The sequence below is a fragment of the Coccinella septempunctata genome, chromosome 6, assembly GCF_907165205.1.
Source record: "Coccinella septempunctata chromosome 6, icCocSept1.1, whole genome shotgun sequence".
Lineage (NCBI taxonomy): Eukaryota > Metazoa > Arthropoda > Insecta > Coleoptera > Coccinellidae > Coccinella > Coccinella septempunctata.
In genome coordinates this window covers 28,520,938-28,544,354 of record NC_058194.1, presented here as the reverse complement: position 1 = coordinate 28,544,354, position 23,417 = coordinate 28,520,938, and the positions used below count along the sequence as shown (strand labels likewise).

General features: G+C 35.3%; 3 protein-coding genes across 3 annotated transcripts; 2 read left to right on the top strand and 1 right to left on the bottom strand.

The window, feature by feature from the left end:
- The first annotated feature begins 292 nt into the window (after positions 1–292).
- Positions 293–1,413, top strand: LOC123315587 (cardioactive peptide). The gene is made up of 3 exons (XM_044901341.1): positions 293–342; positions 680–758; positions 1,049–1,413. The coding sequence occupies exons 2-3, from the start codon at positions 719–721 to the stop codon at positions 1,318–1,320; spliced, it is 312 nt and encodes a 103-aa protein (XP_044757276.1). The 5' UTR covers positions 293–342; positions 680–718; the 3' UTR covers positions 1,321–1,413.
- Positions 1,414–1,655: 242 nt separating this feature from the next.
- On the bottom strand, positions 1,656–9,443 carry LOC123316014. The gene is made up of 4 exons (XM_044901924.1): positions 9,426–9,443; positions 6,550–6,616; positions 6,329–6,444; positions 1,656–5,669 (listed from the first exon to the last, which is right to left on the bottom strand). Exons 1-4 carry the CDS (start codon positions 9,441–9,443, stop codon positions 2,202–2,204), a joined length of 3,669 nt encoding a protein of 1,222 aa, XP_044757859.1. The 3' UTR covers positions 1,656–2,201.
- A 10,922-nt stretch (positions 9,444–20,365) lies between these two features.
- On the top strand, positions 20,366–23,248 carry LOC123315497. The gene is made up of 4 exons (XM_044901209.1): positions 20,366–20,586; positions 20,639–20,815; positions 22,414–22,528; positions 22,584–23,248. The coding sequence occupies exons 1-4, from the start codon at positions 20,541–20,543 to the stop codon at positions 22,711–22,713; spliced, it is 468 nt and encodes a 155-aa protein (XP_044757144.1). The 5' UTR covers positions 20,366–20,540; the 3' UTR covers positions 22,714–23,248.
- Positions 23,249–23,417: the final 169 nt, after the last annotated feature.

Sequence of the window (23,417 nt, the reverse complement as noted above, 5' to 3'; positions counted from 1 at the left end):
CAGAATAATTCCTAGCTCTTTACTGTTCGATATATTTACCCTTCGTTTCGTTGAAAGTCCCTAATCTTGATGTTAAACCATCATTTTCCATAACTGGATGAAGGGTAGGGAAAGGGAGCATGATGTATTAGGACGATAACTTAAGAAGCCAGCAGGTATCGAAAGCGTATACTTGTTGCTTAATGTATGGTAGTTATACTTAGTTCAAAGAATTTTCCTCATTTCTCTCTGACCGTTGTTACAGTGCACATTGCCATGCTTCCGACCAAAACCATAGTTTTTTCAACAATCATCGCTTCAGTATTCATCGGCGAAGCCTACTTTTATGTTCTGCAGAAAAAAGTGAGTGGTTGTGCTTATATTAATACCTGAGAAATCTTTCAAAATGCTTGAGTCAAGTTCGTCTTTTTTATTAGGTATAAAACATGTTTCAAGTCCACTTTAATCATTTCCAGAAAAAACGTCATGCTTTGGATTCAGTAACACTTTAACAAACTAAATCCAACAAAAATCTTGTGAAGGACCATTTTTTGTTTGTTAGTTTTAGTCCAATAAAAGCACTCAATTTGAAAGATTATTCTATATTAGATTTTTATTCAAAGCGTATTCAATACTTGCGCTATTTTTTGGGCGTAAAGACCCAAGGTTTCATTCTATCATCTAAGCTAGATTTTTTAAGGGTGGTGTTTACACAATCGAAGAGCGACTTGAAGATAATATGGATCCCAAAAAGAGGCCATTCTGCAATGCTTTTACTGGCAAGTATACTTGGAACAATCTCAATAAACATTTTTCTTTTGGTTTTGTTATGGACGTATGTTCAAGGCTTGAGGAAACTTTTTGAACCTTCATGTCGTGAATTTTTGCTGGAGAATTCATTATTTCTCTTATTAGAGATCTAGTGTATCATTCGAATTCTGAAAAACGCTTCATTTTTACGTAAGATGAGTTGTTTAATTATCTGTTAGCTTTTTCTAAAAAAACACGTACCTTTAATATAATTTACAGGAAGATACTCTATTTATAAATGTTTCTATATGAATTTTAGGTTGCGGCAGGAAGAGATCTAATCTTCCAGCACTCACTAGCGATGGTGAAGAGATTGATGACTCTATCAGCGCTCTTCTGGAGCTAAACGCAGAGCCTGCTGTTGAGAATTTGTCTAGGCAAATAATGTCTGAAGCAAAGCTATGGGAGGCCATTCAGGAGGCGAACATGGAGCTGAATAGACATCGTCAAAAAACCAAGGAAAATATCAGTCAGAAGAATAAGATTCAAGTTGCGGGTACTTGCGCACTACCACCATGTTATACCATCTGAAGAAAATTGACGAAATGTCAATAGTATATTAATTATTTTTGAGATTTCGATTTGGTTTATACTATAATAGTGATTTCTGTTGTTTTGATTATATTCGTGATTAAACATCAGTTTTTCTGGAACCCTAGTTGTTTCCTCCTTGTCGTCTACACTTCATACACAGCGAGTCACAAACTTAAGTCCTTCAAATCCAGGTGAAAACAAATCAACAAGTCCTAAAATGTGTATTTACTGAGGTACAGTTAAGTGAGAAAAAAGCTTCGAATATAAAGACGAGTCTTTAACTTGTACAAATATTTTAACATAGATTCTTTAAGTCAAAAGGAAAAACTTGACAATATTGGTAACTTTTTTATTTATTGACTTAAATAGGGTTCAAAATATACAATATGGAATATTCAACATTTATGCCTTTTTTCACATTTACATGTCATAAAAACAAAATAATAAATACAACTGACTACATCTATTCGTAATAAAAACTATATACAAAATTTCGTGAATCGCTTTAATTCTAGATATTTTCACTTTCTTCATTCTTAGGGATGTTCGAAACAAATTTTTTTCAATAAAAACTGATATTTCAATTCAACATTATGTGGAAATGCTTTGGAACTGGTATGCTAGTTGAGGGAAGGTTTACAACGAAAAGGATATGGAGCAAGTTAGGACTGTAAACGGTGCATATCCAATCAGACACTTGCCAGAAGTAGTGTTCCTGCATTCTCTAACGATCAAGTTCAAGTTCCAGATCTGAGAAATTCGAGAGAGATAGAGAGAAAGCCCCTTTTCTTCGATTTATCCAGGTTGGACTTCACCCTGAACTTTTCCCCAAGATTGATTAATAAACTATTCGAAATATACAAAGGTTCAACATGCTATCATCTTCCGAACTTCGTCGCAATATTATACAGGGAATTCAGTAATTGCAAAGCCCTTGCGTCTTGATCCTTATTCGCAGACGCATCATCTTCAACACTACCGCTATCCGTACTGAAATTATCTTCAGTTTTTCTCTCCGGATTCAAGAACGGTATCAGTTCTTCCTTCTCGTTTCTGGTACTTTCGCACTCGTGGATAAGGAGGAGGATGAGCCTCCTCGTCAAAGGGTTCTCTTCAATCTTCTTCATCCTATCCAAGAACTCATCTTCGGTCGTGTTCAGTTTTCGTAGAATCCGATGCAATCTTTCCGATTCCGACGTGGTGCTTGAATTCATGAAATCGATCAAGATACCTTGGAGTTTCGATGAATTGGTTGGTAACTTTGGAAATACGCGAAGTTCGTATTTGATCTCTTCTTGTTCTTCTGAGGAGATGGAAGGAGGATCCACTTCTGAGTAGGTTTCCGTTGGTTCAGTTTCAGTGGCGACTGCGGTGTAGGATTCCGTTACTAGGAAATCCTTGTTTAAAGAGAATGGATCCACAGCGAAAGTGGTTCTCCATAGGTTAGTGGCGTGAGGCGAGGAAGTCCAGTGGTTCTTTGGCAGATTGTCCGAGCCTACCTTCTGTTTATCTTCGTAATTCAAGCTGTTAAATTGAGAAATGAAGGATTGGCTGTCAGCTATCGATAAACCTTCTCCCTCAGATCCGATGAAGTTGTTGTTTTGGTCTGCATTGACCTCGGTTTTGTTGGGGGTTATGAAGCTCCAGGTGGAGTTGTACAAAGAGGCTAAGGTGTTTTTCGAATCGTCTTCAGAGAAGCTGAGCAGTTCTTTTTCAGTGCTGAATACGTAACCTTCGCTTGGTGGTTCAGTTGGACGGACTTGAATCAGTCTGTTTTTGAAGTTCATAGGATCGTTCAAGTAGTCAGACAAAGCTTGGGAGAATAGTTTAGCCAATTTTCTCACCTTTTGGGTATCTTCCGGATTCTCTTCCGAGTCCTCATAATCTGCTTCTTTAACTGTCGTAGTTTCAACGGTATCATCACCGTCGCTTTCCATCTGTTTGAACAGCTGCTCGTACTTCTGCCTGGTCATATGGCTCAGTAAAGCTCTAAGTTTTTCCTCCATATCAACATTGTCATCGTTCAAATCTAAATTTTCCCTTTCTTCTGAAGTCATGTTGCTCAGGGCGTTTTCGAAATATGCTGCTAAAGTGTGGAGGGTTAGGGGACTAACTGAGGAAGGTACCACCAAGCCAGGTCTGAAGGTTTCTGATGATTTTTGACCGTCATCATTCACGCTCACGCCATCTGGTTTTATGTAAAAATTGGTTGGTTCAGTTGTTGGAGCTTCAGTTAATCCCAAATAGTTATCGTTTTGAGTTGCAACTTCTGGTAAGGAGAACGGGCTGGCAGTGGATATTTTGAAGAAGGGGTAGGGTAGAAACTCATCAAATTTCTCGGACTTATCGTTACTCACTCCTAAAGATGATGATTCTGTTGAAAGTACCTCAAAAGGTCTTGGTTTCAATCGAGGAAGTGGGGCTCTTGTTGGTATTGGAGTTGTTGTTATATCTGATCCCTCTGTAGAAGAGCTCACTTGATGGTGGAACTCCTCAGGGTCTTCTTTGAACCTGATTTCCACCTCATCAGGATACCCTGGCTCTAGGGTTGTGGGTATTTCCAATCTCCTCGAAGTAAATGGAGGATCAGTCGATGGTGCTGTGTTGTTTGGAACTTCCAGTACTAATGGAGGTAACTCAGTTTTTTCCTCAGTTGGCTTTGGTTGTACAGGTGACCTACTTTCTTCACTGAATAGGGATTCATAAGCTTGTGCTGTATTCAGCGATATTGTCGATATTTTTAATACGTCTTTATCATTCTCAACTGGTTCGGAGTTCAATTCAGTTTTGCTCAAAGGATTCAATGTTGGAGTGTTGGAAGGCTCTGTTGAGGGTTCGAATGTTTCTTTAGCTACATCAGCTGTTGCTTTCGTACTTGGTCCATCAGTTCTGATATAAGGATCAAATGGTTCTACAGTATTGAATGATATGGTTGAGAGTTCTTGCGTTGGTTTGATAGGAGCAGGGGTGTTCACTACTTCTAAAACAGGGGATTTGAAAGCTGTTTCTTCGTTTTGGAAAGGGTTAAGTGCTTGAGCAGTGTTGAAAGCTATAGCCGAGAGTTTAAACGTCTTCCTATTATGGTCTCCTATGTTCAACGTTACACTTTGTCGGTTATTTGTTGTTTGGTTTCTAGGTATAGGGGTGCCAACACTACTGCCAACAAACGTTTTACGGGTATTGAATGATTGTGTCGTTACATACTGGGAAGTTACTGGTACTATATTGTTGAAGTATTTTTCGTTGTAAAACCTAGGATCCTTGATTTCTGTGTATTCTGGCTTGTGGTTTTCATAGTATCCATTTGTTTTTTCCACTTTATTCCTGTTGAAATTTTTATAACGACTACTGTCAACTATCGAAGCCGTCTCTTGAGGCACTTGAGTTTCATCGGAATCTTCGGATAATGTGTTGCTGTCTCCGTTCAAGTATTTCGTTGGGGAGTCCAGTTTTGTGTTCTTCTGGCAAGATTTGCAGAGGTTATTGGATACCCTATAGTTGTTGGCTCTGAGAACCTTTTGTCTCGTTCCAACAAATATATTCACATATTCGTTTTGATATCGGGGTTCTTTATCCAAATCAGATTTTGTATTGTCGTTATTTTTATGTTGTGTTGGAATGTTTGGACTTGAAGTCTGGTTTGCCCTCCTTGAAATGTAAAAGCCAGATGTTGTGGTTGCTTCCTGTACCTTGTTGGATATCGTCGAACTGTACGGTTTTTGAAAATCTTTATATTGGAATCTTTTTCTGGATGTTGATGAAATGAACTTGGTTGTTGTTTCTGGTGTGACAGTCATGATGTTTTCTTCATATGTGTTTCGGGTCGAATCTCCTGATGTATCCCTATGTTTTGCAGTATTGGTAATTTGTTTTGTTTCTCCTGTTGGTCTTTTCCTCATGACGATTTTTCTATAGTTACTCTGTTTTCTTTTTGGAATTTCAGTTGTTGTGGAAGTATTTTCGATTGTTTTGTATTCGAGTGCATGATCGAGATTTCTGTTTTTACCTTTATCACTCCATTGCGGTTCGTTATAAACAGAAGACCAATTCTGTTTCGAATTGGCTTTGTCCTTTTTGTCCTCATAAGCCTCTTGGTTCGTTGGCGACTTTTTTTGAGAACCCCAGTTCAGACGATATTTATCTGAACCTTTGTGAGTGAGTCTGCGGGATGACTTTTTCTTGATGAGTTCCTCTTTGAGCTGCTCGGAGCTTTCTTCGTAAAGCAGAGGAGAGTTTGTGCAGTTCACTTTGAACCACCAGTCGCAAATCAGGTCAGACTGCTGGAATATCGTTCCATTGGGGCATAAAAATGACGTTTTCTTTCCATCTTCGCAGATGTGGAAGACCTAGAAATGGAAAATCGTGCTTATGTCCCTGTCTATGTCATTAACAAGATATAAAATCTCAATTGATATATTTTCAGGTCCTTTTTTAATCCCTCAAATGTTAGAAGGACTCTAATTACCCAAAATTCAAGCATCCCTTAGAAAAAGTTCAAGTTCTTGAGGTAAAATAATTGAAATTAGGTTAATATGAATTGTAGGGGTCAGAATAAATAACCATAACAGTCATAAATCACTCCGTGAGTTATGATCCGACCAATATTTAGCTATCATGAAATACGCTTTTGATGAACGATTCATTATATGGAAGAATATTTCGAAATTCATTACGGAATGACTTACTGCAAACACCATTGTTCTATCCTCAGATATTCTGGTGTTAATCTACATTTGAATCGTGTCGTAATCCGTGTCACGTAAGAAAAATTCATTCATCTGGACTTTAATGATGTGGGGAATAATCGAGATCGTTCTTCAGATCAGTAGGTCGAGTAATTTCTCCCCATAAAATTATAGCAGTTTTTTGGGGCTTCAAAATACACTGGGATATTTCATGAACGAAAGAGAAATAAAATACTTATTTAATTTGGATTTCATGAAAATGGAAGATCGAAGTTTTTTGTTCAAAAATCTGGAGTATTTTCCAGAAATTGGTATCTTACCTGACAGTTTGTTTCTAAATCTGCATAGTATCCTGTTTCAATGTCTCTACAACTGAAACTCGTTTTTGGAATGGCTGTCAGTACTGGAAAATCTAATCCAGGTTTACCCTGGACACCTAGAAGAATGAATCAATTGACGTATTTTTTTCTGATTGAGGTTTAGGTGGCTAACTTATGGTCGAATAGTAGGGATTTATTGTCAGATCCAATCTAGTTATTACCTTGATAATTAACTGATGGTAGTTCCGATTTCTGGGAACCAGCTGTGTTTTCTAAGCTATGGACTAGCTGTAAAGAGAAAACTGTGAAATTATGTCCATGTATTATGATTTTTTTTTCGATGAAATTTCAAAACATATTTTGAGGTCGGCCACGGATAAGAGGAAGCGAATTCTACTATCATTTATATCACAACATTCAGACTGTTGCAACTCTATAATTCCTGGTTGAGATTGAACCAAGAAGAATCTTCTAATTTCGAAACAAATAATCGTCTTTCCATGTCCAATGGAATGTTCAACCAGTCATTAATTCATTCTAGGAGAAGAATTAGTATTCACGCGGAAAAAACTCGATTACTTTGATGGTTACCTGTAATTGGTGAAGAATCAGAATCCGGGTAAACTATCGCATTACAACAGTAAAGAAATAAGGAAATGGAGAATGGGTACATATTCACTACTGAAGAATTTTCAAAGAATTGACACAAATCATTTAATCAACGTTTCTGTATAAAGCGTGTCCAATATATGGATGAGATTGCTTGAAGATCTAAGATATAGATAGTTGAAATACAGGAAAATTGTGTCTGAAATTTTACGAAATTTGACGGATCTCGAAATAAAAAATTATACATAAAATGATATTCTGAGAAGGTATAGTTATTTTTTTTCACCTCACAAATAGAAAACGAACAGGAAATATGAAAAACTTGTAAATTAAGTGGGTTATACTCACTTGAATTTTGGAAAGGTAATGAAAACTGCAGAGAAGAAGGAGATTTCCTGTAAGAGAAACAGAACTTTCATTTGATTACCAAAATTTTGGTTGTTTAAAAAGTCAGGGCTGTTGAAAATTTTTTGAAAGTAATAACCCTGCTTACAGCGCTCGAATTAAAGAATTCAAGAAAATTCAGAACTAAAGCTAGTATATTTATAGAAAAATTTATTGAGATTTCAAAGAAATAAAAATAAAAAGTTTTTCAACACATTATAGCCAAACCACATATCTGATATTCTAAATGGGTCCTTCCATTTAGGATTTTTTCCTAAATCGTTATAATTTGACCAAAAAACACTGTTATTGTTAGTCTTTTCGGTCATTAGAAGATTTTTTAAGAATATAGTATAAAAATAAGTTTTTTTTTATTGTGCCTTCGAATTTTTGAAAACCAACATATCACATATAGGTTCTACCATCACATAATTTTCTATATTCAGTATATTTTCTAAAATGAATTCTTCGGGCAATCTTCCATATGAAAAAGTAAGAAGATGCCCACTTTACATACAGAGCTTACACAAATCCGAGAACAGATATTGCAATACTGATGAATAATGGGGTACGATAGATCACATACCAATTAGAGCCAAATAAACAGCAGCATTTTCATCGATCGATGTGAAAGTGAATTTAACGATACTTTCCATTCGAGTAAGTTGTCGAACTATCCTTTAGGAGAATCGTGATTGTTTGACATCTGACCCCGAAGAATTCAAAAACTCCTAGCAGTGCGTACATATACATCAAATCGTGAAGATCGTTATGATATTGAGACATTTATCGAGAAAAAATAGGTCGTAGAGCTTACATTGGTGTAACAGAACAGAAATGGAACAGTAAGAGAGCGTATTTGTCGTAGAGAAGATGGAAATAAAATACACTTCATCAAAGAAATGATAAAAACTTAAATAAAAAGTTGGACATATTTATCGTGTATCACATGAAAGGGAAAATAACTGTATTTTGAAAAATGATTGAATGAAAATTGAAGAAAATAAAATAATCTATTAATTATATCCGAATACACTGTCCCAAAAATTTTGAAAAACAAAAATCCTAAGTCTTTGGTGATAAAAAAAAATTCGAAGAACTAAATGGCTAGAAGCCTATATAGTGCTCATTGGTTTTCAATTTAATGATATCCATTTTATATCTGTCTTGGATGAGATAAAAATCAAAAGAATGGTCAAATTTTCTTTCCTTTATCCCTTTCTTTGCTTTTATGTATGTGGTTGGGAGAGTCAGACGTAAAACATTGAATTACACTTTTTTCAGTCAAAAGGAAGAACTTAGGAGTGTACTCACCTATATTAAATTTACGATGGCGCTTCATTTTTTCGAGGCTGAAATAAAAAAAAGAATTTTACATCAAACATGAATTTATTAACTTAATAAAAGCTGTTTTGAAAAAAATTTCCTCAATCAGATTATGGAATTTTGGACTTTTCACATGTTTAAAAACCTCTCTTCTCTTCACAGCATTCATGAGACTTTTATGAGGTTATTGGATATACCTATATAGTGACAATATGACCTATATAGTGACAATATGACCTATATAGTGACAATATGATCTATATAGTGACAATATGACCTATATATTGACAATGTGTTCAACTGTTCAACATAATTCAATATCCAAGTGTGATTCCATAAATACAGGTTGTATTTGAAGGTGAGGCTTTTTTTCAACAAAAGGTAGAACTGGTCAAAATAAAGTTTCACCGAAAATCACCTATAAAAATGACAAAGTTGAAAAAAAAATTGAAAATGATTACTGAAATAGATCCTAATACGACCCTAGACTGTTTGTTAGGTGAATTATCGCAAAGCAGTGGAAAAAACTTATGTCCTGATTCGACCATGTGGTTTCGTTTAGGATATTGGCTCGTTAGATATTTACGTGGTAATGAAAATGGAAACTCAGGATTGCCGAATTGTTCTCATTATTTTTCAGTAACTTACACGACTTTATGAAATGGCTCATTTCGATACCAACTGACAGAAGAGACTTAGGACACAAGTGTAAAAAATAGAATGATACTTCAAAATCTCACCAATTAAATTCATCTAAATTATTCATGAATTTTCTCACAATGGGCATCACAATCATCTTGTTCGACCATTCCAACAATCGTCGTAAAAATGGAATGAAATGGGGAAACATCATAGCACTTTTTCAACATAACTAACATAAGCACTTTCAAGAAACTGCCTCGATTTTTTACACTTTTTTTTCACCCTAAATTGCACGATGATTCTCTCAAAAGTGACCTGATGCATCTAATCCGATGAACTTGGTACTGAACCATTCATTGTCCAGCCATATGTTTATGTTTTGTTTCGTTTTTGCGATGCCAGAGTCAACTTCCACATTCCCTTACTTGAAATTCAATAAAATTTTGTCGAACTTCTAGGGGTTGTATCTCAGTCATCTTGGATATTTTATATAGACAATTTGTGGTTGAACGACTTATTTTATTTTCTACCTTCTGTCAAAAAAAAGCGTCACCTTTGAAAACACCCTTTATATCTTAATAAATTTGAGGAAGGTAGGTAATTGATATTGTAACCAGAAATCAACAAACAGCTAGAGCTTTAGTGCTATATGTTACAATTCAACAAACAGTCCATTAAAACCGAAGCAATTCGTTTAACGCTCAATGTAGTCGTAAACGCAAATGCAATAAAACCATCAACGGCATCAACATAACAACTCCATACATTCAGCGGGTTTCAGTAGATATCTTCCTACAATAAAATTTAAATAACACTCAAAACGAATTGTGGTAACTCGATATTAAATCGGTAGCGATTTATGGACCAGAAATATGCAGATCTGACATATTCGAGCCTCTTCGTCTTCGTTAATTAAACCGCAAAATAACGCTAATAGATTCGGCACAAATAGAGCAATGAAATTTGTGTTGAAAGGAAACGAAGAGCTCGGCAATATCCATATATTAGCACCATTTCGGATGAATTCAATACACGGAAAATGGGTTTGGCAATTGGATTCACGAGATCATGTGGATTTCGATACCGTTTGATGGATGTGGTAGACTCTTCCTGAGCCAAGTTTGCTATTACAGCAAGGATGTTATTCGTAGTGGCACATATACCGAAATGCACTTCGAAATAGCCAAAAACGTAGGTAAATAAAAAATACTTGATCGCCATCTGCCAATTAGATTGGTCCCTGTCTTAGGTATTCGTTCTTAGTAACTCTGCATAAAGTCACCATTACAAGGTGTGCAAGAATATACACTGCGCGAAAAAATTAACGCACATTCTGAAAATCTCAATTTTAATGAAAGTTAACTCTACATTGACTTTATAACTTATATTTTATGTTCTCTCGGGAAGGTTTTGAACGAAACAAGACACATTAAATGGAAGAAAAATTCAGGATTTCACCGAATCTTATGTGAAGAAGAGAAATGAACAATTTTCAAAATACTGAAATGCTGATAAGTGATTAAATACTTGGTATTTCCACCCCTTGCGTTAATTACAGCTCGGCAACGACAGTTCATACTCAATATGAGTGATCTTAAAATGTTCTGATTTAATCCTTCCCAGATTTCTCATTAAGAGTAGCTGGATGATTTTCTGAACTTCTCAGCCTTCTATTGAGGTTGTCCCAAACCTGCTCAATCGGATTGAGATCTGGACTTCTTGCGGGCCATTCCATTCGAGAGACTTCAACCTTCTCAAGGTACTCCTGAACGATGCGCGCACGATGGGGTCTGGCATTATCGTCCATAAAAATGAAATTTTCACCAATGTATGGGGCAAATGGCACTACATGCTCTTCAAGAATGTTCCTTATATACTTATCAGCATTCATAGTTCCATTATCAACGACCACTATGGTAGATGAAGTATCTAAACTCATCTGTGAAGAGAAATCTTTCCCAATCGGCCTCTTCCCAATGGATATGCTCTCTCGCAAAATCCGAACGCGCCCTTCGATGGGCTGGGGTAAGAGCTGGGCCTCTTGCCGCGACACGAAGCCTTAAATCATATTCTCTGAAGAGATTTCTTATTGTCTGAGTGCTAATTTGCACCTCATGAGTTTGCTCATTCCTCTTGGGTCAAATTGCGTGTTTCGCGTTGCATAGCGATCGAGTGTAGAAAATCAAACGAAAGAAAAACTATTGATCACTAGAATTGATCGAGTTAAACTGATTTTAGAATGGAGCCAATACATTCAAAATCTGATAATTCATCTTTTTTTATTCCTGCTGGGAAAAAACATCTGTATTGAAGAAAACCGTTGAAAGTGGATAACATATGCATGCATAATTCTGATAAAAATAATTATCATTGAGAACACCTTCAGTTGTAGAATAAATTTGAGATTTCCATAACGTGCGTTAATTTTTTTGCGCAGAGTATTAACGACTAACTAAATTTTATATTACATTTATAGATATTTATGCTGCTATTTATTCATGACTAAACAGAGAAAAACTCAAGAAGCCATCCGATAAATGAGTGATGGATCTAATCAATCCTTTTGAAGGATCTCATCCTTGAAAATGAAGTTCCCACAAATAGGAGTAGATACCTAATCACGATGTTTCAGTGAATAATTTCACGAAGTCGGAACAAGTTGGTCATGCATTAAAACGAAACAGATCTAACATATATATATTTATCTTAATTGACCAATAATCAAGACATCTGCAAATCGAAAGTCATGGTAACTGTATCATCCTTTCCAAATAACACGAGTTTCAATGCCGTTCACTAAATTGATATGAAGAATTTCATCAAGTAAAAAAATTTGAGGTCGATTTGAATCAATAATCTTCTTGAAAAAAAAAACGAATTGAAAAACAACTAGGCATAGGATTAAAAATTAACATGTCTAACTTTTCTCAATCAATGTATTGGCCAGGGAAATGAGGAAACAGATTACAAAAATACGAAGAAGGACAATTCTGAAGACTGTTGGTTTTCACCAAAATCGATTTGTGAATTTCTCTCCGATCTCTAATGCGTTAAATAATATCATTTGTGAAAGATACTCCGGTAAATGAAATAAATGTCTCATGAAGATTGTCAATTTCTCATTTGGTGCCTTATGATTGGGATGAGTAATTGCCAAAAATTATGTAATCCAGTTAATCAACCTGAGAAACGGTTCAGAACACCTTGACACAATTCACCATCATTTTCGTATCTAATCTTGAAATGAACTGACGTGTTTTTTTGGAGATTGTTCTTTCGCTAGAAATTGATATTCTCGATATCAAATTTTTTTCACTCCTTCGAGTCAGGAAAGGAATTTATTTTCCTTCTTCTGTACCTACGCGTTTCTAATGTACTTTCCCTATAGTTCACAATCCGCAGAATGAAACCAATGATGCGGAATGTTTGAATTCATGATCATCAAGTTCAAGGGTTTCATCCGATATAATTTAATGAACGATTAATTTCGTAATGTAGGTCATCAGGTTCTCTGCACCTTTCAGTTTGTTACATATAGATAGAGTAAATGTATTTCCATGGACATGTTGTTGAAATCCGTCCATTTTCTTCATTTAAAACACATCTTCATCTACATAGAGGAATCAGAATGACATCGATAAGCTTTGTATTCATAACACTATCAGAAAAAAAGTTAAAATTACGATCCTTTTACCTCAAAACTCAAAATACTTTGTTTACTATTGTGATCTGTGTAAATACTCTTTTTTATTTTGAAATTTTTCTCAAAAATAACCTTATCGTATTCAACCAAATTTTCAATTCAATTTTCCATCAAGAAGAAAATTGTTGAAGTAAATCACTTGAAACTCAGAAGAACACAAGAGCCATCAGTAGTATTTTGAAATGGATTCTTTCGATGCTTGAATCAAAATGCTAAGAGAGGTCTCATTTTCCTGTCTTGGGAAAGCTTTCAGCTCTTTGTGAAAAGCCTTATCCATGCCCTTTAAGTGACTTTTCCCTTCATCGAACAATTCCGTAATTAAACACCTCAAAAATCGTGAGCGAAATTTCTAAATATAATGTCGAATGACATCATTGACATTTCGTTCAAGATAATTCATCGTACTTACTATTAACATTCGATATTATTTATCGTTTACCATGTCTATTACTTAGAGGAAATAACTATCATTTAAAATACGAATTTCTTACATTGGAGGATCATTATCCAGTTAGAATTTTCCTCTTGTAGGTACCTTTATGTTGGCATAATTCGGTTTATTTTTGTTAGGAAATGTTGACTGGCCTAGACATGATATAACATCGGATGGACATTTTGCTTCATAAAGCAAGTAAGTATCTTTGAAAGATGAGGTCAATATTTATGAAATTTGTCAAAATCTGCAAATATATCTCCCATTTGAACGAAAAAGGGGTATTTCCTTTGAAACTGACAGAATATCATATGCTTTTGTGTACCAGCCTGCCAGGTTTAATTTCATATAGTTCTTTTTGTTTTAAATTATTCACTTGGCTTCAAAACTTCATATCCCAACCCTCAAGTTGAACACTGGTATTTGGCCCTTGCTATTTTACCTCGGAAGTTGAAGACTGTTTATGGTCTGATTGTTTTCGATCACTAATTTTCATCAATGAGTGCAGCCAAATCGTTTAAGACAATTTTCGACTCACAATTCGAGAATAGCAGAGTTTTTGGGCATTAGGATAACGCTCTCATTTGTAGGATCCTCGTTTCTACTCGAAAAATAAATTGAATCTGTGTTTTAGACCTTGTAGTGAAAAGGTAATTTGCCATATCAATTCAGGAACTCACTTTCTTCACAAGGAAATGAATGCTGGAGAGTATTTCTATGAATATGAAGCGGACAAGTACGTCATAAAACCAAGAGGAATTGTCTTGTGACTCTTGTGAGATATGATCGCTTTCATTAACGAAAGACCTTCTGAGAATAATTAATGCTTTAATTGCCAATTCAAGTCGCTGCATTTTTGACGGAAACAAATATATAGATTGATGAAATTCGATTTAAATATTCATCAAACTAATCCTCGGAGCTGACTAAGGGACTGTTTGTAGACCTGAATAAAGCATGTGTCAGTACAAGTCATCACAAGTTAATGTTGATAAAGCTGCACCAATAATGTGCAAGAAAAAGATCCCTAAAAGGCAATATCTAACAAAACTGGAGAAATGAAATCTAATTCTCCGGTAATTCATTAGGTAGGCAGTACCCCAGGGTGACATCTTGGGCCCTGTGCTCTTCATAATCTTCATAGCAAATCTTGAGACCATTATTTTAAAGTGGACCCTTTATGATCAACCATGTCGATGACATAATCTTCCTAAGAAAGCTAATATTGTTCAGTTGGTAAATGAGGTAGATATGGTTGCAACTAGGAAGTGTTTCATAGTGAATGGCTCATCCCTGAACTCAGATAAAACAGACATAGGAGCCAATCCTCATTGCACATGTTCAAAAGGAAATATATACGAGGACTAGTTAGCCTAGACCAGTTCCATGCATAAAAAAAAATATTGTGTTACCATAGCAACTCATTAGAAGTGTCAGTGTGAAGTTTGAGGTCAAAAAAGTAAACCAGAGTTACGCAATTAATCAAAAAAAAGAAGATGTCCACCGAAAATGTGAAAATCGAAAAATTGGGGTATAGAGCCATCATCAAGTACCTGTATTTAAAGGGGTTAAGAGGTAAGCAGATTTACGAACATATGCTCAATGCCCTTGGGAATCAATGTCCTTCGTATGCGACCGTGAAAAATTGTACTGCAAGCTTCAAAAGAGGTAAATTTTTCATTAAAGATGATGACCGATCGGTAAGGCCAGTTTCTGTGTCAGTCCCCGAAAATATCGATGCAGTTCATGACATGATTTTATCAGACCGTCGAATTGGGCTAAAACGGATATCTGAATCACTGAATTTTTCATACGAACGCGTTCATCATATAGTTTACGTCAATTTAGACATGAGAAAAATTGCTGCAAAATGGATCCCCAAATGTTTGAATGTTGACCAAAAGCGTGCAAGGGTAGAAGCATCGATCTGTGCTCGATTCAAAAACGATGTAGACTTCTCAAATCGAATTGTTACTATGGATGAGACTTGGGTACATTTCTACGATCCAGAAACAAAGCAATAATCGATGGAAAGGCGACACTCTGGTTCTCCAAGACCTAAGAAGTTTCGTGTCCAAAAATCTAATGAAAAAGTTCTAGCTACAGTTTTTAGGGATTACCTTGGAGTAATCATGATTTATTTTTTGGATAAGGGTAGAACAATAACCAGAGATTACTATTCGACATTACTGGCTTCATCCGACTATGATCTCTTTCCCCAACTGAAAAAAAGTTTAAAAAGTAGTATATTTTCTTCCAACGAGGAAGTTATAAAAGCTGTGGAGGTCTGGTTTGCAGAGCAAGAAGAAACATTTTTTTGAAAGGTCTAGAAACGTTGCAGGTTCGCTGTAATAAATGCATCGAATTAAGAAGAGAATATGTTCAGTAATAAAATATTTTGACATAGAAATTTTATTTGGTTCTATAGTAGGCTAAGAATTTTTCAATATATCCTCGTACACCAATTCTGTCGAAACAATAAGACTTTCAATTCGAGAGGATCTCGTGGAGAAGTGGTACCTTCTTAACATTCATCAAATTTGACTCATCTCCAGCTGATATGATACACATATTCGGAGCGGTTACACAAGAGTCTCTCGAGATTCGTGAGGAACCACATTATGCAATGATTACCCATACGACGATCTGTTTTTCGATTTCATTTGAAGAAACCGACCGTCTGCTGAGTTGTGAGCTACCGCTGACATAACCGGAAGAGATAGCGGGACGAATGCAGGAATATTAGCAAGACGGTCATCGTGAAACGAATGTCCGCAGGCGAATTGTTCACTATCGAATCTCTAATAACAATAAATCCCGTACTTAGAGACTTCGACGATGATAAAGTGATTCGTGTGGATAATACTCTTTATTGTTTGTTACTATTCTGCCCTTTAAACTTTCTCTCGGTCAATAAGAGCTCTACATGAGGATAGCTGACATTTTGAACCTACGCGATGTCCATTGAGTCAATTGAGAAATCATATGTACTTTGGGAAAAAATCACTGTTAGTGAAAATTAAAAAAAAAATTGGTCAACTTTACGGCGCTGTAGCAGCCAGAAAAGAGGCACTGAACATAAGTTGATTTTTTTGGTGATAGATTGGTTCTTTGCGAATAGAAAAAACCAATTTTCATTCATCTACGTCGAACAGTTCAGATTTTATGATTTTTTCCGCGAAGGTCCAAAATTTTCGATTTTTCATCAACCGTAACTTGAAAACTAATCCTTTCAGGAAAATTCTGTTTGCATATTCGTAATCTACGACCTCGATTTAGTGAATACTCCAATTTTGGTGGAAATCAGAGAGATCGAAACTTTTTCAAATTTTCCATACAGATGGAAAAATTGCTAATTTTTGAAAAATATTTTGGTCTCCGATAAAAGCCAAATTTATACTGTACACTAATTCGAGGGCGTAGAACACGAATATACAAACAGATATTTTTTTAAAAATTTATTTTTCAAGTTGTGGTCGATAAAAAATCGGATATTTTGGACCTTCGCAGGAAAAATCATGAAAACTAAAATGTTCGCGGTAGATGAATGATATGTGTTTTTTTCTATTGGCAAAGAACCAATCTATCACCAAAAAAATCAGCTAATGTCTAGTGCCTTCTATCTGGCTGCTATAGCTCCTCGTTGACCAATTTTTTTTCGAAATTTTGTAGGGTTTTTCACTCAATCCATAGACTTGAATTGGTAATTAAAACATTAATCATTCTCAGAAGGCTCGAAGGTCTGTCGTTGATTATATATAGCGATCATATCTCACAAGACGATTCTTCTTGGTTTTATGATGTACTTTTCGCTTTATATTCATGGAAATACTCCAGCATTAATTTCCTGGTGAAGAAATTGAATTCTTGGATTGATGTGGCCGATAAATACATACTTAAAATTTGCACGAAGCTTCACAATTTATTCCAGTACGAAACATATAGCAGTTGCCAATTCGATCGGATCTGTATTTTGCAAATATTGAGAAAATAACATTTTCTCAGGGAGAGCAGCCTTGGGCGTGTTCAGTACCTGGATGAGTGCTCTAACATTTTTCTAATAATCTTCTTAATGTGTAAAACAGGTGCAGAATTTAAAAAAAGAACGGTAATATCACACATGAGTAAGTACAGGTACTGCTATCTATCAAAAATATTCTAGTAATGACTTAAGATCATTAATAAGTAGGCAATAAAAACTCAAGGTTTTCTGTGGGTAAAAAGGCCAATTCGATACAGATAGGTGTCATGAACGATTAGTGAGAGCGTTGAGTCGGAGGACAAACAAAATTAACATAACAAAATCTGACGAAGCAAACAGATCCTGAAATGGTAATAAGATAGTATGGTATTATACGTTTCGATGAGCTTTCATGCATATTAAACGTGAAATTACCAATAATGAAACGTTTTATTAGCTGAAAATAGGACCTTTTCAAACGTTATTCATTCATTAGAAGATTTGTGGAGATTTTCCGAATGCTGTTTCAAATTCGACGAAAATTTATTACATTCGTCAGTTTCCAATAATTCATACTTCCCGTTCAAGGTTGGCTTTAATATTTTGCCGAATATCACACAAAAAACCGTAAAAAAGTATCGTGTAAACATCACTCATTTTTTTTTTATTGCCTATTATGGTTTCTAAGGAAAAGAAAAGGATTTTCAGGTGCTTTCTTTAGTGGGCTATAAATAATCAGGAGCTGCCAAAAAAAATTGTATAGGAAAGACCCACACTATACATTTTTTATCCACTTATACCCTGTATACTTCCCTTTTCAAAAAACTGTGAAATGTGAGGGATTTAACTTTCGAAAACTCATCATTTCTACAAATCGGAAAATTCTCTCAAATTGAAAAGATACGATGGTTTTCAATTCAAATTACCATTAAGAGAATTCTTGACCCACTTCCTCAATTTCCCCGAATTTATTATTGCATAAACCCCATTATAAACGTTCACCATTTGAACACCATGGGAAAATAATCTTTCTGAAGCTTCATAAGATTGGACTAGCTAAAGACATGAGAAAATCATTTTACGAAAATAACACATTTGAATTTATTTTCCTATATCAGCGAAATGAAAGAAAAAATTGAAATATGCTGATGAACCGGTTAAAAAACATTTGAAATGAGAATTCCTAATGGCATTATTGAATCTCATCAAGTGCCATTAAAAAAAATTTATAACTATTATTCTTGTGGGTAATTGAAGTTATACTTAAGTGTTAAGTACTCACCAAGCGAAAAGGCTATACCTATATCGAAATGGTACTAAAGTTCTCACCTATTGTTACTACGACAAGCACTTTCAAATCTGGCGGTAAGAAAACAACTGAAGAGTCTGCAAATGATGATCCCAAACTTGCTCTCTCCCGTGCATCGGATGTAGCAGTTTCTTTACCCATGAACGACCTTTCACAACGTTCACACGCATATTCAACAAAGGCCAAAGAATTGTATCTTAGATGTTAGTTGAGTTAAAGTTCATAGTCTCACTACCTGTAAATGAAGAAGCGCCAATTCATCTTTATCAGTCGATAGGACGGTAATTTGCTTCAATTTGATTATACAGGATATGCCAGCGTCTTTGCTCCATCCCGAAAACAGAAAAAAAACTGTTGACGTTAGGTCTTGACGACTCGATGGCCTAATGGAGGTGACGAGGTCATTCTTGAACTTCTTTTACGCCCCTAGGGTAGACTTCCACAAGATACGCTATTGCTAGACTTTTGATAACTAAAATCTTGCGAGAAAGAAATGGCTGTAAGTTTAAGTGGTGTCAACTCCAAAAAAACACCCTTGAAAAAAATAGTAGGTGAATTACCTTATTTTTTGTTCAGAATGAAGACAACATTTAACGGAATATCTCCAAGGAAAATGTTCTCATTTATATCACCTCCTATTCCAAAGGGTTTGATATCTGGCCCCATTTTTTTCAAGGAATGTTTTCGGAAAATGAATTACCTTCTGCATTTTTGCCGCATATCTTCATAGTAACCTATTAGTAGACCCTCTAATCTGCAAGAATTCCCATATATACCCATATTCCTTCAAAAATTGCTAAACAATTCGACTTTCGGTCCACCCTATATACATCCAGAGTTACCTTGCGATGTTAATCATGTTTTTCTTAATTCGCATGCCAGTTGGTCATCAATCCAGGTGTACTCGAACAATTCGACTACTCCACGGTTGCATCAAAGATCAATTCGGTAATTGGTGATAATTAGTTTTATCTCAGAATCCTGAAAAGCGATCAAGGCTAAGTTCTTAGATTTGGACGGTGGTGCATCCTTTAATTGAGCACTCATCTCGACCTTTGTGCCATTATTTGATGCGCTGAAGGTTTCTGTTGTTCCGAAATCGATTCTATACATTTTTCCTTTCAAAGAGATGTCTTGGATTACTCACAAGCTACCTTAAACTTCAGGTGAACGATTGCTTCTCTCTGATTTAGCGTGTTCGTGACTTTATAACGATGTTATCATCTTTCAAGAGATTTTTTCAAAGAATTCGGCTTCATAAGCATGAGGAAAACAATAGATTAGTTGATACTTTCGTTCTCTACTTTCTGAGAAGATTTTAAGGGTTTCCCGCACTGCTTAGAAGCATTTTATTCAAGAAGTGGGGATTCAAAATATTTCCCATTCGTATTTGGGAATTATTGATAAAATTATATTAATTTTTTCGAGCTCGAATTGAAACACCAGAAACGTTGGAACAAAACTCCTATTCTTTGGACACGTTTTAAGCATTCATAGAAGGTGGTAATCTTGTATATAAGGGTAGGCTCAATTTTCAATAAAAATCGACGTTTTTTCCTTTAAATTCTGGAAAGGCACACCCATCATTTAACTAGGTCATAAGAACCCATAAGAACTTGACTTTCAGAAAGTCAGGTCGTGACTTCAAACCACTAACGTATTGATTCCCCTGAAGAGAAATCAATAATTTTCCTTGTGCGCCGTGCATCCTCCACCTAATTTAAGAGATTTCATGTTAAACACCCACATACCTTAGTTTCCCTCACCTCCTCCCGAACGAAAATGCGTGTGAGAAAAATTGCATCACTCTCTACCTGAACCGAATTTTTTTGTTGGGAAACAAAAATGCTTCTACTAGGAATTTTTTTGTGTTATTTAGGGCACAAAACCGGTAAGTATTTCTGCATACTTCCGGTGCTTTAAACTGATTATTTTCGTTTCAGTGCATGCGATAGATTGTTTCAAATGCATATCGATGAACAATGATTACCCCCCATGTGAAGATCCCTTCCATAATAATTTCACGGTGGATATTTACGAATCGCCCTGTATGGGTGGGAGGAGGGGCAGAGATGGGGTTTTTCCTGCTACTTCTTGTGTCAAAATAACAGGAACTTTTGGTGAGAACCATCAGCATCTTTCAGATGATCATCATTTAAAAATCACAATATTTTTATCTCACAGCAATTATGACACGTGGAGTAGATAAATTTCGGGATTAGGTATATTTTTCTAATTATAGAAATTATAAGACAATTCTTTAAGTGCGATTCCTCGTTATTATCCAACGCCAATTTGAGATTCTCAGATGAAAGGAAGGATAAACTAAGAAAAAACCGATTTAATAAATTCACTTTCATTCCTCGACCTCCAATTCTGTACAATAATGGATCCAATAATGATCTTCGTCTCTTTCCTGTTATAAATTCGTGAAAATAGTATCAAAACGGCCGAGAAATCATTGCAACTTTTGTAGGTAGTGGCGAATTCCCAGCTAGAATGTTGTAATAATGGAATGAAACAATGTACAAAATACCACCAGTGGGAAATAACAGACTAATTATGCGTTGAAGAGATAAATATCAATTGGACCCACTGTTCCACGCTTATAAAACACTCTCAAAACAGAAGGCGTGAAATAGAAGCGATCGAATATTAAAGAGGAAAAATGCCATCGATTCTTATTATTGTACCATCGAAAATGTTATGTATTGTCTTGAACGCGATGAAATACAATATAATTAATCTTGACATTAAGGAGAAAGAATATAGATCGTTCGCTTTCTTAACCTTCATTCCTTTCATATAAAAAATGAGTGGTCAGTCTTACAATATTGATTCATTGGAAGATTGATTACCTATATCTGTTGATTAGTTCAACATAATTGCTCAAAATCCCAAATGTCTTATCAGGAAAGCGTCCAGCTTTTAATTGTTCATGATCATTTAGAATTGTCTTGATATTTGTTTCAGCGAATTTATGTTGTCTCACAGTTATTGTTCTTGAAAATGCTCGCCCCCATACCACACTTATGTTCATCATAATTCATAATCTAATTATACTTCAACATGTACCAGTAAATGAAGAATCTCTCAACTTATGACCCATCACAAGACTGTCACTATAATAGAGTGAGATTACAGACAAACCTGATTTATTATCATCTCGCTTTCTATTGCTAATATTACATTTGCCAATATTGTCTTTACATTTCAATTTGATAACATCGAGTTTTCTCAATGTAAAAGTTAACCGAGATCCTTAGATACCGATCTGATTTTATTGTTGTGAAATAAGAGCTTAGAGTAAGAAGAAGACATTAAAATGTCGATCAACACTGAAATTTCATAAATGAAGACCATTTTACGCAACTATTGACTAGCAACAAACGATTAAACCAGATATTTTTTGGTAGATTATTGCTGAGAATCATTCAATTTGAAGCTATATCTCAATTTCCTTTCGAGTTAAAGTACAGCAAGCACAAAGTTGATAGGATCTTTTGCTGTCCTTCCACTCTAGGCATTACAAATTGCTCCAAAAGATCCTCTCTTTGTATCACAGGAGGTTGATTTTGCATGAACCTAATTTTGAGGCTTCTTCGAATCTGGGTAACCGATGAACAAGAGTGCAAAGCCTACGGATTATTCCAAAAGCATTTTCCTTATATCCTGATGGCTATATAGGAACATAGCTCATGATCAATGAATTTTTCAGAGGGCAGTGATGAAACCATCATGATAAGAGGATGTGCCTTGGATAGTGGGACCCTTACCACAGACACAGAGCTTGTACGAATGTCACATTGTGGTGCATTTTACTACGATAACAGGTGGGGTAATGAATAATTTCAGAAGCACATCACAGATTAACGAACCATTTTCCAGATACGTCCATGGATGTGTTCAAACATGCAACGACGCCGATGCTTGCAACGACTCCTTTAAACTCCGTTCCAGTTTTGAAATAACAGCCTCCTTTGCTATAGTTTTTTCAGCAATAATGGCAATTTATTGAATTCCGTTAGGAGTATACTTCCGATGAAGATGCCTTAAATGAAAATTTGATATTTGTTTGTATGAAATCATATATTGCAAATATCTTTGAAGAATGTTAATCGTGGACCAGAGTAACAAATAATGTTCTTTTGTTTTCAATTCGGCCGGTTGATGAAAATAACATATCATTGAGAAGATATCAGTTTTTATAAAATGAAAAAATTATCAAGTTTGCTCAATTCTTGTTGAAGAGTTTATAATAAAATGTTATTAAATTTGTCCAGAAAGAAAGTTCAAGATGTTGAAAAAATCAGTTTCAATAGTTTTACTATGACAACTTTAAAAAATTGCTTTGTAGAAAGCAAGTGGGGCAACTTGTTTCAAATGAGCTTTTTACCTCAGTTTGTAGAAATTCCGCAAAAATTGTCAAACTTTTGTATTCGAATATTTACGTATGTAGATCACATAGATGTGTGAACAATAAGTAGAGGAATTGATTAAAATACCATATATTAAGGAAACATATAAATCGAATTTACGATTCTGAGAACTTCTTACATATCAAAAACATATTCAAAGCCTTTATTTAAGATTTGTAGAAATAAATATACGACGAATTATTTTGAGAACAATGTTATTATTTCACATTATGTTGGGGATGACAGGAGAGACATGGGAGGGAAAGAAATACCTTAAGAGGGGTCTACACTGTTTCAGTAGTCA